The sequence below is a fragment of the Scatophagus argus genome, chromosome 21 (assembly GCF_020382885.2).
Source record: "Scatophagus argus isolate fScaArg1 chromosome 21, fScaArg1.pri, whole genome shotgun sequence".
NCBI classification, from domain to species: Eukaryota; Metazoa; Chordata; class Actinopteri; family Scatophagidae; genus Scatophagus; species Scatophagus argus.
In genome coordinates, this window is record NC_058513.1 from 6,252,080 (window position 1) to 6,269,372 (window position 17,293).

General features: G+C 41.5%; 1 protein-coding gene and 1 non-coding gene across 6 annotated transcripts in view; one reads left to right on the forward strand and one right to left on the reverse strand.

Annotated features, from left to right (window-relative positions):
• The window catches only part of rhbdf1b (rhomboid 5 homolog 1b (Drosophila)), a 32,625-nt gene extending 25,990 nt beyond the window's left edge, over positions 1 to 6,635 (forward strand). For all 5 annotated transcript variants that reach the window (XM_046377775.1, XM_046377772.1, XM_046377774.1 and 2 more), the window contains 12 exons: positions 22 to 276; positions 400 to 511; positions 647 to 721; positions 873 to 1,034; positions 2,391 to 2,491; positions 2,684 to 2,747; positions 3,191 to 3,285; positions 3,806 to 3,881; positions 4,270 to 4,370; positions 4,555 to 4,708; positions 4,851 to 5,074; positions 5,629 to 6,635. In XM_046377775.1, the coding sequence (XP_046233731.1) occupies positions 22 to 276; positions 400 to 511; positions 647 to 721; positions 873 to 1,034; positions 2,391 to 2,491; positions 2,684 to 2,747; positions 3,191 to 3,285; positions 3,806 to 3,881; positions 4,270 to 4,370; positions 4,555 to 4,708; positions 4,851 to 5,074; positions 5,629 to 5,824 (1,615 nt within the window). In that variant the 3' untranslated portion in view covers positions 5,825 to 6,635. The remainder of the gene's footprint in view (positions 1 to 21; positions 277 to 399; positions 512 to 646; positions 722 to 872; positions 1,035 to 2,390; positions 2,492 to 2,683; positions 2,748 to 3,190; positions 3,286 to 3,805; positions 3,882 to 4,269; positions 4,371 to 4,554; positions 4,709 to 4,850; positions 5,075 to 5,628) is intronic.
• Positions 4,032 to 4,125, reverse strand: trnai-uau. The gene is made up of 2 exons: positions 4,088 to 4,125; positions 4,032 to 4,067 (listed from the first exon to the last, which is right to left on the reverse strand). It is a non-coding gene; the product is annotated as a tRNA-Ile (tRNA).
• Positions 6,636 to 17,293: the final 10,658 nt, after the last annotated feature.

The following is a 17,293-nucleotide window of genomic DNA, read 5'->3' on the forward strand; positions in this document are numbered from 1 at the left end:
ATGTTTTCTTCCCCAATCCAGGCCCTTAGAGCGAGGATGGAGGAAGGCAAAAGATGGCTCTGTGGTCCACCCTAAGGTGCGTCTGAAACAGGAAGTAGTGAGTGTCAACAGCCATGGCCAGCGGGGACAGAGGATTGCGGTCCCCGTTAAGAAGCTGTTTGCCAGAGAGAAGAGGCCCTACGGGCTCGGCATGGTCGGTCGTCTCACAAACCGGACGTACCGCAAGCGCATTGACAGCTTTGTCAAAAGGCAGATTGAGGACATGGATGATCACAGGTAAGACAACAGATCTTGTTTTCTTCTGAGGATGACTGTCCTCTGATGTGAAACTAAATAGAGTTTTGGCCAGTGCCCCAGTAAATAAAGCCATAAATTAAATTGTCCCTCTGTCCTCCTTAGGCCTTTTTTTACCTACTGGATCACATTTGTCCATTTGCTCATCACCGTTCTGGCTGTCACTATCTACGGTGTTGCCCCTTTCGGCTTCTCACAACATGAAACCGTTGACTCTGTGAGTGTATTTTACATCTTTTATTATGATTAGATCAGATAGATTGGTATATTGTCAGTGAACTGGCGTTAAATTTCCTTGGAATATACTGTATATGACCCAACAATATTAGTAATGCTACTTTTTTATTTTTAGGTGTTAAGAAACAAGGGAGTTTATGAAAACGTTAAATTTGTGCAACAGCAAAACTTCTGGGTTGGTCCAAGTTCAGTAAGTATTTTCTATCTCATAACCCATTCGTATGTATGCATCTGGAACCCTTGAAGGATGCTGTCGATGACGGGTCATGTAAACACGTGTGAGAGCTGGGCAGGTAATTTAACCTCACCAAGCCATAACATCATCCCCCACTGTCATGCAGGAGGCACTGATCCACCTGGGAGCCAAGTTTTCCCCCTGCATGCGTCAAGACCAAGAGATTCACAAACTGATCCAGGAGAAGAGAGCGAGAGAGCGAGAATCGGGCTGCTGTGTGAGGAACGATCGCTCTGGCTGCCTGCAGACTTTACAAGAGGAATGTTCGGTCAGTGGAACCAACAGTCACAAAGCCGACTGTGATGTGGCTCTTTAACTCGTATTTTATCATTACCTCTGTCAAGGAGGTCGTATATTTTTGGTTTGGTTTGTTGGTTTGTCTGTTTGTCAGCAGAATTATGGAAAAACTGCTGGCCCCATTTTTATGAAACTTGGTGGAAAGGTGTAGCATAGACTAAAGAAGAACCCATTCAATCCTGGATCACATACTATGTACTACGTACTCAGTATGTGTGTTGTTCACTATACTTTTGTGTGAGTCAACAGTGGTACGTGTGTTTTTGGACGTACTGCTCAGGGCATATCACATCACTTCTGTGCCAGCTGTACGCATGTAACTGTGGTAACCCAATTAGTTCATCGTTGGTAAGCCAACGATGAACTAATTAAGTATAGGACACAGAGCAAAGTGAAACCTTATACCTATTAATGGCTTATTGAAGCGTTATTGACATGCCATCAGAGCTGCCTTGATTGTTGTCTGCCATTGTATCATGCAAAATGGGACTATGCTGAATAGAAATGTTGCACGTAGCATTCTTTTGTTGCAGTGCTTCTCAAATAGTGGGGGGGGGGCGCGTGTGACCCTGGGGAACATGCTTTTTTTTGCCGTACTAGAATAAAGTGTAATTGCACATCCACTACAGTAGTTGGCAGTGGCGCTCTCATTGTCAGAGTGTGCGCAGGGAGTATTAGCTCTATGGTGTAGCGGCTTTTTTGCACCGAGCAGGCGATATGAAGTGCAGTAAGCGAACCCTTAAGAGACAACATGAAGACATTTTTAACAGGGATGAGAAGAAAGGCGGAGAGAGACGAAGATAATGAGACAAAAGTAACTCACCCGAAAGCTAAGACGAGGAAATATGACGAAGCATATGTAGCGCTTGGCTTCACTGTGACTACAGTGGGAGACGAGGAAAGACCAGTGTGTTTACTGTCTAAAAATGTTGGCAGCGGACAGCATGAAGCCAAATAAATTAAGGCGCCACTTGAAGACATTACATCCCAATCATGCTGATAAGCCGCTGGAGTTATTTCAGCCAAAACGTGCCGAATATTGCCAACAATCATCCCGCTTTGTGAATGCTACTTCAGTAAACCAGCGAGAATTGTTAGCATCCTATTATTACATATTATTAAATATTATTACATATTATTATTACTATTATTTATAGTCGCGGCGGGGGGGGGGGGCGCGAATTGTTTTCTACTTGCTGGGGGGGGGGGGGCGCAACAGAAAATAATTGAGAAGCACTGTTTTGTTGCATCATTTAGTTGTAGTCTCCAGAGAACAAGCAAAATGAATACAGAATAACAGATTTTTTTTCCATCCTTCTGTCTTCAGAGCACCCTGGCAGTGTGGGTGAAGTGGCCTCAGCACCCCAGTGCTCCATATCTGAACGGTACGCTACGCCAACATGGTTCAGTCTGCCATCAGGACCCCAGGTAACTTAAAGGGCTGTGACCAAAAAACTGTGTGTGTGTGTGGCTGGTGTCCTTGTGTTTTAATGGAGTACACTACCGCTGCAGGGATCACATATTTACTCCACATTTAGATTGTGTTGTTGTTAAAAAATAAATATTACTATTTTATGTTCTGATATTTTTATGTTTGAACTTTTGTTTTTGATTTTATAGAATTTGTCTGGAGCCAGCTTCAGTTTCGCCTCACGAGTGGCCTGATGACATCACCAAGTGGCCAGTAAGTACATTTGCATGTTTCAACAATTTAAACATTACATCCTTTGATCATGGAAACTACAGCTACCAGCTGATATGTGGGGGTAATACTGGAGAATTTAGTTGAAAAGGAGGCCTGTTGTAGTTCTACATGAATTTATATATGAAGGGGCATACTGAGATGAGCAGGTGCTGTGTTGCTGCACCTTTTCCCATTTCCAGTGTAAAAATGTAGTCTGAAGTATTGCACTAATTTGTTGAAAACAGCACTGAAGCCTATCAGATCCTTACTTATAGTTCGGCTCAGTCTTACTATCATCTCCTCATCATCGTCATAAAGGTGAAATTAAGTACGAGTCCACCCTCAGTGTGAGGTCTGCATGCAGCACCTTGTTCTCACATAATAGCTAGATGTCCAGATTAAATGTTCAGAAGAAAAGCTTTCCCTCTGGTTATGATTTGTAGATTTGTACGAGGTACAACTCCGGGAATCACACCAACCTCCCCCACATAGACTGCACCATCACAGGTCGGCCGTGCTGCATCGGAACCAAGGGGCGGTAAGCATCACTGCCACTGAACGCCACAGGAGTCAGGACGAGTCCGTAGTCAGGATGTGTCTTGGCCTATATATGACAGTAATACCAGTAATTTAACACTGAAGCTGATAAATATTTGCCAATATTAACTATACTCACTTTTACTGTCTTAATGCTTAAATGTTAAACAGTTTGTGTTGACTATCCTTTTAATTGGTCTGACAAAAATGCCTTTGAAACAAAACGTGCACAATCACAAGTGAGACAACACTGAAGTTAGGACCAAAGCAATTCTAAGTGATTTTATATCATATAGAAAATCCATAATATTTTTGTTGACGAGTATTTATCTGAAAAGAATATTACACAAGAACACTGATAGCTCACATGGCAGAGTGTGTGTCCCCTCCCCCATTTCCTGTCAGTACAAAAGCTGACCTATCAAATAAAGGCCAAAAGCCCCTCCAAAAAAGCAACTGACATTTTTATCAGGTTAAGTAAAATTTCGCACATGATGCTGATTAAGCGTTTCATGTTGTAGATGTGAAATCACTTCAAGGGAGTACTGTGACTTCATGCGCGGCTACTTCCACGAGGAGGCTACTCTCTGCTCACAGGTGGGACTCATCTCTATATCTGTAACATTTTCCCTTCCTCACATCAGTCTGACAGACTGCTTTTCATTCATCAACCTCGTACAATAGTAGCTTTTTTTTGTCCAAACAGTGTTGCAATGCATGCATACGTATTTGATTTTAAAACGCTACTGCTCCAGGTGAGGCTCGAACTCACAACCTCGGCATTGCTCTGCAGGTCACTGTCTTATAAGTACCGCGCGCTGACCGATTGCGCCACTGGAGCTTGTGATGAGCACTGAATGGAAAGGACTTTGGACAGAGTGCAACATTTTTATTTCCCTCCACAAGGTGGCAGTGGATCTTCAGGCTGCCTGACAGCACTTTCAAACTGGTTTTCTTTTCTCCTGACTGTTGATCTCTCTCCCAGGTGGCCTGCATGGACGACGTGTGTGGTTTGCTTCCTTTTCTCAACCCGGAAGTCCCAGACCAGTTCTCCAGACTCTGGCTGTCTCTCTTTCTTCATGCTGGGTGACTGAACGTGCTTCATCTGATCAACAGGCCTCAGTTTTTAAAGCAGAACTAAAAAAGATGGTTTATGTGAAAATAGAACAGATATATCTGTCTAAATCAGAAATCAGTGAAAACAGTAAATTGTAAAATATCAGGTGGATCTGGGCCACATTAAAAATAACCATCTTCTCCATGTCTGTAGGATCCTGCACTGTCTGGTGTCAGTGTTTTTCCAGATGACGGTGTTGAGGGACATTGAGAAGCTGGCTGGCTGGCTGAGAATCTCTATCATCTACATGCTAAGCGGCATCACAGGCAACTTGGCCTCATCCATCTTCCTGCCCTACAGAGCAGAGGTGCAGTATATCTGAAACTAAAAACCCCAGGAGCATTTTCTAGCTGTTATGAAGATCGGTACTGCAACTATACTGTAAACCATGGGTGTTTTGTGAAATACTAATCTTAAACCAACAACCTGATTCCTCTTTTTCATCTCAGGTGGGTCCTGCAGGCTGCCAGTTCGGCATCCTCGCCTGTCTGTTTGTTGAGCTGTTTCAGAGCTGGCAGATCCTCGAGCGGCCGTGGCGAGCTTTTGCCAAGCTGCTGGCCATCTCGATCTTCTTCTTCTCATTTGGTTTTCTTCCTTGGATCGACAACTTTGCCCACATCTGTGGTTTTGTGTCGGGATTCTTCCTGTCCTTCGCCTTTCTGCCTTACATCAGGTATTTGTAGACAGAGATGTGTGTTGTTATTGAGATTAGCTCAAGGAGAGAATGCATCTGTGACCTCTCTGGCATGAAATAGTGGTATAGAAAAGAAGGCAGATGGTTATTCTTGTGCTATAACTAAAGAGCACATGGCTAGATCTAAAGGTATAGTTTGAATTTTGGGGAAATGCACTTATTTGCTTTCCTAACCCCAGAGCGGGATGGCAAGATCGATGCCACTCTTATATTTGTACTCAGCTGGTTAGCTTAGCTTAGGATTTAGACTGGAAACACTGGCTCTGTCCAAAACAAAGAAAATCTGTCTACCAGCATGTTCTTCACCTTTGGCCAGCTGTTTCCTTCAGCCTCCAGTCTTTATGCTAAGCCAACCTTCACCTGGCTGTAGCTTCATACTTTATGAACATATGTGAAAACAGTATCAATGTTCTCATCAAACTTGTGGAAAGTAAGCAAATAAGCTTACAGTAATTCAACATAATCAACATTTTTGCACTGATTATCATTATTCTCCATAATGAAATGAATAACACAGAATTTTTTCTCCTCAGCTTTGGGCGTTCTGACATGTACCGGAAGCGGGTCCAGATCTGTGTCTTCCTGTTAATCTTCCTGGGTCTTGTCTCGGCCCTAGCCGTCCTCTTCTATGTCTACCCTGTGAAGTGTGACTGGTGCGAGTACCTCACCTGCATCCCCATCACAGACAAGTTTTGTGAGAAGTATGACCTGAATGCACACCTCCTTTGAATGAAACTTTTGCAAACGCTGGATGTTGATGAAGCTGTAAGTTGGATGTGGCGCCACAATGCAACTTGTGACTGAGCAAGAACATTTCGTCTGGAGTGATGAGCAGTTCAGGATTTCATGTGGACCTGTTTGTTTGACTGTTTCTAAAGGTACGACAGGCCCATTCTGAGTAAAGGCTATGCATGACAGCCTTCAGGCATTTTATTAAAAACATTCACACACCAAACTAAAAATGTAAACAACTGGACTAATCAATGACCAGTCACACAGAGGAGTTACAAAGACAGTTTTTTTCCCCTGCCAAATCACTTACCTCTTTTTTGTGGTAAAACTGACTCAACAGCACCCCTCAGTGGACACCTTCAATGGAACTTTTTGTACTTTTTTATTGACTATTTCATTATGGATTTGAAACTGTCCAAGAAATGAGACTCTAAAATGCTTAAATGTGCCTTATTGACACAAAACCAGACACACAATGTATTTTTGTGCCAATTATCAGTTTATGATCGCAGTTTATGACATTTTAGTTGCTGTTCGTAAAACTGAAGGAACTGCATTCCACGCAATCATAAAAATATGTTTTTATACTTCGATTGCTTGAATGCCATTCCACTTTTTTTTACTACCCTGGAAACCTACAATGCACTTCATTCACAAATAGATTTTTATATTCACCCTGTGTTACATCAGTAGAGAGCACACGTCTGTTCTGTAGTTAATAGCTGTTATGGAGGTGAATTTGTGTTACTTCGTTCAATGTGGTGGCGTTTTAGCCACCTGAAAATAAACATGATGAGATCCAAAGTCATTTTTATGTGTGTTCGTTGCCTCATCACAGAGGATGCATACAGAAAACAAAGCTTCTCTACTCCAGGTGGGGCTCAAATTCAAAACAAAACAGGCACATGCACCCTCTACATGTATGTTGACCTGTGTTTGAAGGTGTTTTGATTTTCACTTGGGACTCTCACATGAAAATCTCTGGAACTGCTGAACTTACAAGATGCAACAAGTTTTAGGTTTTGAGTACAAACCTCCCAAAACATTACAGCAGCTATGATGCATAATACTTTTGTCTTGTTAATCACTGGTTTGACAGTAAGACTCAATGACTGAAGCATTGTTTCCTAATGGGTCATTACACAGTGCTTGTACGTTAGTAGCCTGCAGTGAAATGATCAGGTTGGGTGTTTGAGCCTCACCTGAAGCAGAGAAGTTTACTCTGTTAATGGAGAACCAATAAAAACACTTGCAGACAGTAGCCTCTAGTCTTGTAGCTTTAGACTAACACTTAAGACTTAAACCTGATTGTTAGAGTGGCTAAACTTCTTAATGACTACAGGCCTTGGCCATCGTGCTGCAGCTGCTTTGATTAAAGTAAAGCTGTGCATGTGTGTCCTTTTCAACAAACTGCCGACTGTTGACCTTTGATGCTCAAAGTATAACAAGATTCCTAATAATCTATGCAATCATATCATACTGAAAATATATACACCACCAGTTGAAACGGTCAAATCCACAAAAAAAAACATTAAGGCGAAACTGCTTTAGAACTATCTCATTATGTTGCACTACTGCTACTACTGAAAATACTGATTCATTTTTGAAGGTACTTTGCCAAGACAGTTTTAGCAGCAGTGATGGGCTCTAGTTGTGCAGTTTTACCTGCTCAGTTCTAGTTTGGGTAAAGTAACAATCCATGTCTGGAGCATCTTTCCGAATATCAAACACTCAATATCCTTATGTGTGAAAGTGGCTTTAAGAGGAGGTAAAGCTGCAGTCAAACTTTTCTTTCCTTTTCTCTTCTCCCAGTAGTACCTAGCCAAATGCCAAGGTTAAACACCTAAACTGTGTATCACCCAGGCCTCTACAGGTCACACACAATTATGTTTTAAGTTCTCATAAAGCCTGGTTAGTTGGTTAAAGGATAGTTGTGTTTTGTGAACGCCCACTAGATGGCAACCCAAACCCAATAACACACACAACATGATGCTGCTGAGAGTACACAGCTTGAATTACTGCGACATCGCTGTGTTGTTCTTTGGGATTTGAATGTCATTAAATCGAGCAGAAGGTTTATTAGCGTGCAGAACTCTTATTAGCACTCCCTGATGCTCTCTATGCATTATACCACTGGACTTGTTCACTCAGTCCCTGCCCTTCCTTTTTCTTTTACACACACGCACACACACACACACACACACACTCATGATTGCTCTGGCATTCATTAAGTCTTGTCTGTAATTGAGTCTAAATAAGAGTGTACTTATGTTAGAGAGGATCTCTGAGAGCACAAACACAGACAACACTGGTCTGCATACAAAATACAGCAGTAGGACTCAGGCTTTTTCTTTGCACTTCATACTGCATTAAGTTGTTTCTGTTTTGTTCCAGTCTCTCCTACACATGGGGGTCAGAGGTCTCACACTCAGTATGTTTGAATAAAAATACACTAAGTAAAAATTCTGGGAGATGCTTCAACTCACTTTTTAACATTGCAACAATGCTACAATCATATGTGATTTTAGACTCGTTTTAGGGGCACTCAAACACACCTACATTTTATCTCAACATCGCAAAAAAATATGTTATTATCATCATTAATATTATCATTATTATTATTAGTGCTAATAATAATTTTAATAATTGTCTTTATTATTTCTAGCCCTTGAAAGAAACTAGATATAATATCTATGTTGGTTGCCTAATTTCTGTGCACTCATTTCATTTCAGCTCAGTGTGAGCGTCTGTGCTGCGTTTTGCTGTCATTTACGGCCATGCTGTGTTTCCTCTCCCCTGGGGGCGGGGCTTAGGGTTAGTCCTCCTCCACGCACAGGGAACAGAGCACGGGAGAGACAGGTGAATCTAATGTTTCTTGAGTTGTTCTTACGCTCGTTAATTCTTTCTTTGTTTTGCTCTGTTTAAGATGCAGCATGAATGTGGAAGCGGAAAAGACGTTGGCTTTTTTAACTTCACATATGACCATACAGGAATGTTAGCTTTTCCACAAATACACCTCATCAAAAATCAAAACAGTCAGGTTCAGGTGAGAATCAGGTGTTGATGTTACCTGACTACACTGATCACAGTACTGTATTGTAGTATTCATTTACAATAATGTCTAAATTGATATCAACCCCCCCCCCCCCCCCCCCATCTTCCTATCATCAGTCATAAATAGTCTGGTTGCTGTGTTTGCCATTTGGTTGACGGGAAGAGAAGGAGAGAGCAGGATGGAGTTGACAGAGAGAAAGCAGGAGGAACCAGGTGAGGAAGTGGACAGGTAGTGAAGTCAATATGGTTATAGTGGCAATAGAGGAACTGAGAGGGGAAAAAACATTTCATTTACTAAAGAATTTTACATGTAAGAGAGCTGAGCCTCCCTAAAGGCCTGATTGTGAACTCGCCCCTGACTGCAGCGTTTCCTTTTCTTTCTCTACACAGAAAAAGAGAGAGAGAGAGCGATGAGAGACCTTTGTTACGGCTAGCCAGTGTTATTGATTGTCAGATCATTTGACATTTTGGTCATCAGGTTATTTGAGGGCATTTCTGTCCAGCTTTTGTCGTGACCTTTTTTGTGAAGTCTTGACATTCGTGTGTGCTAAAAAGGGTAAAGCCTACGCTGTTTATTGACTGAGGTGACAAATCAGAGAGAGAAAAGACACAAGAGTTCGATGAGAGGATAAATACCAGTTTTGTTTGAAGCTACAGCCAGCATCTGTTTAACAATTAGCATTTATTTTGGAGTCGTGAATTGTTTCTGGCAATTTGGTGAATGTAAGTCCAGTATTCACTCTTGAACCGATTCCCAAAGGAAATGGGCTGAAAGACACTACAAAGGCACTGGTGATAATCCTCTGTATTCATCACTTACATTGTTATGTGATACATTATTAGAAAAATACAGTTTGTAGCCTGATCTAAATGTCATATTACATACAACACCACATGAGTTGGTATGCTCTCATTTTTGCCCCTATAAAATCTGGTGGAGCAGCTCATAGTGACAAATTAATGACCCTGCCGACATACAGACCCTGAAAAATCATCTCACGACTTGTCTTATTCCATCACCTAGTGTGTGTGTGTGTTTGGCCTAATGGAGGCAGCCTCCAAAGCCATTAGACCCCCCTCCCCCGCTCACAAAAACCCCTCATCCCCTGCAGACTCCTCATAGGAAATTATCTCTCCACTCTCCTCCTACTCCCCCACCCCACTCCTCACACACACACACCTCTCCTTTCTCCAATCCAACTCTATCCCATCACGTCCTCCTCCTCCTGTCCATTTCATGCCTCCCAATTTCTATCACTCATTCATCATTTTGTTTTCCAACCCACACACACAAATGCACACACTTTTGCTGCACCCCCGACTCTCCATCACTGCTCCTATAGAAATGGTAATGGCACATGAAGAGGATGGTATCTACGAGCCATTGATCAGCATCAACGAGGCACACTTAGATAGCACATAGATACTCCCTAGACCTCCCCCTCTTCCCTCTGTTCCTCCCCACCTCATCTTATCTTGTAATGGATGGTTGTTTTTTGGGAGCACATTAAAAATCATGTTTCCCACATCGATGGCTGACATTTACAGTGAAGATGAGAAAATGAGTGACTGTGAGGCTAAAACAGACAGATAGACCGACAGCCCGACAGACCAATAGATAGACAGATAGATGTAGCTGTTGTTGTGTCTGCATGGAAAGGCGACTCTGAAATGAGACCCTGACAGCTGGCCAACAGGTGGCCAATGACAGATTCTCTGTCTTTATTGTGCCTGAAACAACCAACACACACACACACACACACAACCTCTTACCCCTCTTAGTTGGCCTCCTTCACCTGATGCCCTGGGTGCTGAGCATGAGGAGATTGTGTGTGTGTGTGTGTGTGAGAGAGAGAGAGAGAGAGTGAAGGGGGAAGGGAGGAGGCAGGCCAAACACACACCTGTCTGATGATCCCACCTATGGCAGAGTTGATGGAGAGTAATGTTATAGGCCCCCCTGAAACCACAGGGTCCTGTATACCACCTGGACTGACTCTGACAAGCCTCTTCTGCCTGCGTGTGTGTTTAAGTCTGATGACATTTTTGTTATTGCAAGTATTAACGTAGTTCCCTTCATACTTCTCAGAAAATGAATGCATTTAAATTTTGGCTTGTTTGGCTGCAATAACATAGTTTATTTAGATATAGATGACATAACAGGTACGTTTGCTATTTAAACTCCTGCTTAAAATCAAAATGAAAATCTCACCTTGACTTTAGTGCTCACTTTGTCACTTCTGTAAGAACTAGTGCCGGCAAAAAAATAATGAAAAGATAGTTGTACCAATTCATCTTTGGAAAACTTTATTATTAGATATTGTCATTTTAATTTAAACTTTTTAAAAAATGAATGTCTTTGAACACATACGGATCACATGGTTATAACATTATTGGTGTGATTAACCTCTTGCTAAGATTTAAACTAATAATATCGTCAGCCATTGGTTTGTGGACTTATGAAACCTCTAGTTTGGCATTGCTACCTTGTGTTTTTAGAGCTGGAAGTTATCATATTTGGATGAGAGGGTGGAGCTGAAGAAGATGCACACTGTTACACCTCTATCCTGATCATTTTACTCTAAATAGGACCTGGATTTACCAAATGAACATCATGCTGGATCCAAGAAGACTTGAAACTCTTTACTGAGACCACAGACAAGTAGGAAACTGTTTACTGAGGAAATAAATGAAGTGCAAAATAGGGTCAGTTTCTCATAGGCTTACATACAATTGGACTGTTTTGTTTTGTGTTTTTTTTTGTTGTTGTTTGGTTGGTTGTTTTTTTTTTTTTTGCAGGCAGAAAAGCCTCACTCTGGCAATTACAAAGAAAGCAGGTTTAAGGTATTTGTGCATTGGCTTCACTTTTCAGACTTGGAATCTCTCTCCACTACTTGTGCAGTTTATGGTTTGACAGATAGTAACTACTATGTATAAGAAACTCCAACATCAAGTTGCACTGAATTCTTTGGAGATTGTGCATCATCAGGGGGAACGACAGGGGCAACAACCAGATCTTATATAGTACTGTTACGCGACTTACTCCCTAAGTGCCCTCCTCGTCCATGCACACATTTCCCTGTCATCTCCAGAGGACAATCCTCCTATTCCTCTCCATGTGTCTTCCAGTCGTGCTGAAGACCTGCTCTTATCCTCCACTCATTGGCTCCGAGTCACTAATTATACACACACACACACACACACACACACACACACTCATTAGTGATCACTCTAACAATACTCTTTTCCTGAATGCCCTCTGAGAATCTCTCTGATGGTTGGTAACTCTCTTGTGCTCTATCTCACTGGGTGTATGTAAGTGCACGCGACCTCCTCCCTCCTCCCCCCTCCCCCCTCTGTGTGGGTTATGTCTCACTGGATTCATTTTCACGGAATTGTTATCTGATATTCACACAGCGCACACGTGAACCATAAAGGAAACTGAACAAAAAGAGAAGAAAATATCAAAAAAAAAAAAAAGATGAAAGAAAATGCAAGGTTTGCACTGTCTCCATCCAGATCCAACCGGCCTCTGAGATGCCCCGAGTGTGTTTAAGTTAATGATGCACTAACATGAAAGGTGTACCTCAAGGGGCAATATGAGCCCCACTATTATTTAGTTAATATACAGTTTTTTATGATCTGTCACCAGTGTCACGGCATAGAATTATAAATATGTGCTGATGACACAATCATATACACACATGCAAAAACAGCTGAGTACACAGTTGCTTGGTCAGTCCTAAAACAGTTTGAACACTGACAAATATATCTTGGTCTAAAAATGAAATCAAATCTTGAGAAACGTATCAAAGAATGGTAAAACTTTTTAGACAAATTAGAAACTTTCTATAGATGCAGCAATGATATTTATTTATTTGGGAACCAGTGTAATATAGCATTGTAGGGTACTGAAGAAACTGAAGAAAGATTTTTAGTTTATTTTCAACATTTGTATCTAGTGTTGAATATTTTAAATGACTTGCCCTCCATGATGTGAACTGCCTGTCACTTGGAGAGTACTATAAAACCATCTCCTGTCTCCTAAATAAGTCATTTTTTTCTAGAATATCAAGATATTGCTGGAGCAAAAAATTCAGATGTATTGAATACAGGCTGAGATCGTTTTAATGCACTTTTCTCTTTTTTTTCTTTTTTTTTGTAGGACTCAATATCCTACAAAATGACTTCATCATCCACCTACTTTTATCTGAATATAAGCAAATCCCAGTTACACATATAATCCTTACGGTGACAGTTGATAGTTTAATGTGAAAGTGAATGAGCAGCGTCACATTTCCAGTATGGTACACGGTCATTAGAGTCATAAGTGGAATGTAGCTCTCCCACATTGTTCTTGTTTTATTGTTCAAAATGAAACGGTCTTGTTCACCTTCTTCGTTTCCTTCTGTTTCAGTTATTTAGCAATGGGTCAATAGTGATGCATATGTGTGAGGAGGGGACCATTGTGTCCGGTGTAAGACAAGCAGGACTAATCATTGTACAAGGCAAGTCTGGGCCTGCCCGCACAGAAAAGTGGCTGCTGGCTGTTACATATCAGTTGAGATGGTGTGATGATGGGCCATCCTCAGTAAAGGTGCATGAAAAGGACATGCACACAGTAAAGGTGAAATTGGAATTACTGTGTAGTTAGTTTTCTTTGCAACCGGTGTTGAGCAGTTGAGTTTACTGCCTTTTTATATTTGTACTTTACTACCTTTATTTATTTGTCTGATTGACAGACTGGCTTTTCTTATGGAGGATAATCCTACATAACACCACGTTTAGGGCTATTGCAGCCACCTTACAGCAAAAATATTAAGACTGCATGATTGGCTGTTTATGGTGGCCCTGAAAGCTCAATATGTACTGCAACTTTAGAAAACAAATACAAGCAGACAAACTACCAGCAAATTGAGAGTCATAGAGAGAGAGAGACAGAATGTGTGAGCTATTAAAAGAAATTTAAATAAAACTCCATCATTGTGGTATAACAGTATGCAGCATACCATACTTTGCACTTTTGTACACATTGACAAACACAAATATACACATGCACTCAGAAATCCTCTTGCCCTGTAATGAATTATATTAACTAAAGAACGACAGACTGTGCAGCTTACAGTATATTAACTAAGTTCCAAAGACCTTCACGTTTCACAGCAGGACATAGTGTTCCACTTCCCCGAGCGTAGCTGAGGGACATTTTTGTTGGTCAATCATCACTGTTTTCCATAATAAGACAGCCGTGAAATAGGCTCACATTCTGAAACTTCTAAAAATCAGATACTGTATGCTTGTTTTGTTTAATATATATATCAAATTCATGCAAAGAGAAAGTATTCACCCTGCTTTTCTTTTATGCTGATCACAATGCAAATGCAACTTCAGTGGTGATTTAAGTTCTCTAAATGTCTCAACATCCCATCTCTCTTGTCCAGAGCAGCAAATCAGAGCCTCCCCTGTTCAAGATACAATTTGACAACCAAATCAATGTCTCATGAATAATTTTAGAAGGCATTGTGTCCCAGATGAGCTCAGACTAAACACTGTCATCAAGGTTATCGCCATAATCTTCAAAACTCCACATAATGTGCAATTTTCTCCCTCACTTTCCATTTCTGGATGTTGCTTGAAAATTCTAATGTTAATGCGCTACAGTATTGATTGACCCATTCCGTTGTGAAAAAGCCATTTCGCAGGGAGTTTAGAATTGATCTTGAACTTCAGCGATCAACTAATCATTGTCTGATAACTGAGATGAATCAGTCAAGTCAGTCAAATGTCTGACAGCCTATAGGAAGACTTTGTAGGAGAGAAAAAGCCTCATGTTTGCTGGGTTAAACCTGTGGAAAATCCCAAGCGGCGACCTCACGCCTCCAATAGATCACTACCTCTGCAACAGCTTCTGTCAATATGTTTAAAATTGCTGATTGTGGTTAAATCAACAGCTCTACTCCCATTGCTTATCTGTAAACTCCACTTCAGTTTGTTCTTTAATCAGTTTTTCTTACTGGGAGTTCTGCTTTTGTGAGGTAGAGAGAACACACACACACTCCCAATGCAACTTGTACTAGTCAGCTGTTTTATCTTAAACTCTTCAGTCTATTTACTGTGGGTCACCTGCGTCAATAACAGTTGGATGTAGCTCTTCCTCAAGATAAGCACCATGTTCTTTGTTCTTCTCACTCTCTGTGCAATGGAGCAATTAAAGTGTAGATTTTGTAAAAGTGAAATGCCTATAAGCGTGGTTGTATCATATATCACAGCTTTTGCGTGGCGGTTGGATGTGTGTTCGTTCTTGTAAGAATCACTGGTGAATATCCTCCTTTGCTTGTTGGCTCTGAGCAGCCATCATTTTTCATTTCTGACAGGCTTTGTGGCATCGGCAGGGCAAGCTTGGGCTTGCACAGTTAGCCCTCCCAAGGTCTGAGGCATGCACACACACACACACACACACACACACACACACACACACACATACACACACACACACACACACACACATATTCATACAAACACAACCTCTCCTCCAATCAAATTGAGACCGTGTGAATGCCCCACAACTAAATTGCTGATTTTGGCGAGAATGCAGCTCTTCAGAAGAGGCCAATCATATGTGGCTTCTGTTAAAGAGGCTACAGTCGCCTGCTAACCGGTCTGACCTCCAGCCATCGTCAAGGAGAGGGGGGGTAGCATTTTTGTCCTAATTTTGCAATCATCAGCACAAGACATAATCATCTCCTGGTTGTGGGGCCATCATTATAGTTATGAAGTGGTGTGGTAGTTTAGTGGAACCGAAATTTGAATTCTCCTTGCTTTTTGTGTAGGCAAATGTAAACTATAACGATTATGCAGTTATCATGCATGTTTTAGGTTTAAAAAAATAGAAAAAATCCTTTTATTCCTTTAACTGTGCCAAGTTTCAGGTCCTTTCAGTGGGTGTTTCTCACACCTGAGAGCAGGTGTGCTGCAGTTCTGTTAACTTTGACCATAACCCGGTAGCCTTCGAAGGCTCCGAAGCTCAGGAAACATTGGTTAAGCAGTCTGTTCCTTTACCACATCAAACAAAGGACCTGTCACACTGTTAAGTTTGTATTTCACTTGGAAAGCAGAAGAATGTGAGTTATGCTAAGGAGCTTCCACTTTCTGAGTGGAGTTAGCGTAGCTTGCTGGAGTTAGCACCCTTTAGGTGTTACTTATCGTCCATGTTATTTCAGCACATGCAGTGTCATCAGTGGCTCCTGTGTTGTGTTTGTCACATCGATGAATAATCCTGCAGTCTGTATGTTACACTGTGATAAACAGGACCAAACAATGAAAGTCCCAAGAATGCAAGTCTAATCAATTCACACACCCTGGAGAAACAAACAAATCTTATATTTGTTTTTTGATAAACAATGCAATTTTGACCAAATACGTCATAACGAGCAACAATCCAGTGAACTGATCTCTAAGTGAAAAGCACTCAGCCTGCTATTAGCATGTCTGGTCTTGAAACAATCTGGTCTTCCACCATTCTCTTTATTCTTCCTTTCAAGTTAAACACCAAACATTTTGTCCTTAACAGTTTTCCTGTCTATTGAAGCTGCTACTCTATGCTATTAGGTACATAAAACCAGACCCCTCCTCTTTCACCCCTGACAAAACCAAGTACATAAACCGAACAGCTCTCCTGCCTCCTTCCCTGATAGTATAGCTGACAGACACAACAAGTGTGGTGTTGGCTGTTTACAAGGGGGCCTCGCGATCCTGCCAGGCTCTTTATGGTCCGGGGTGGGTTGCAGAAATGAATGGGCCCCTGCCAGTAGCCAGCGGTGGTCGGGGCTATACATGGGAGAAGGTCTCGGCAGGCAGCTATTGTCATGGTAAACAGGGGATTGAATGGAAGAGGATGGGCAGGACACACACATAAAACAGAGGAAAACATGAGGAGCAGAGGGGGAGAAAAGAGACAAATACCCGACCACCTCAGAGATGGCACACATATGTATAAGCTAGCAGAGCTGCCTTCACGAGGGACTTCAGGCGTATATTACATTATGTATTCATTCTATTATTCACAGTTTGTACTCCAAATCAACTTGCTCAAATAAAGCCAAGGGACAACCTTTAACTATTCTTCCAAAGAGATGATCGGCATGAACGACCCTGGTTTTGTGTAGCATCCTCCAACCCACATAAGCAATTTTTGCCAGTGACCCCTGACATGGAAATCAACAAGTTATTGTCACTAACACTAAAGAAAGCTAATGGGACAAATTAAAGCTAACTGTGTTATTGTTACTGTTGGAAATTTTAATCCATCAAGTTATGAAAGCTTTAAAGGTGCGGAAAATGTGACATAATTGCTTCAGGAGGCAGACAATATCTTGTCAGTACAGAAGCAGGGATAAATATGCCCTTGAAACAGAA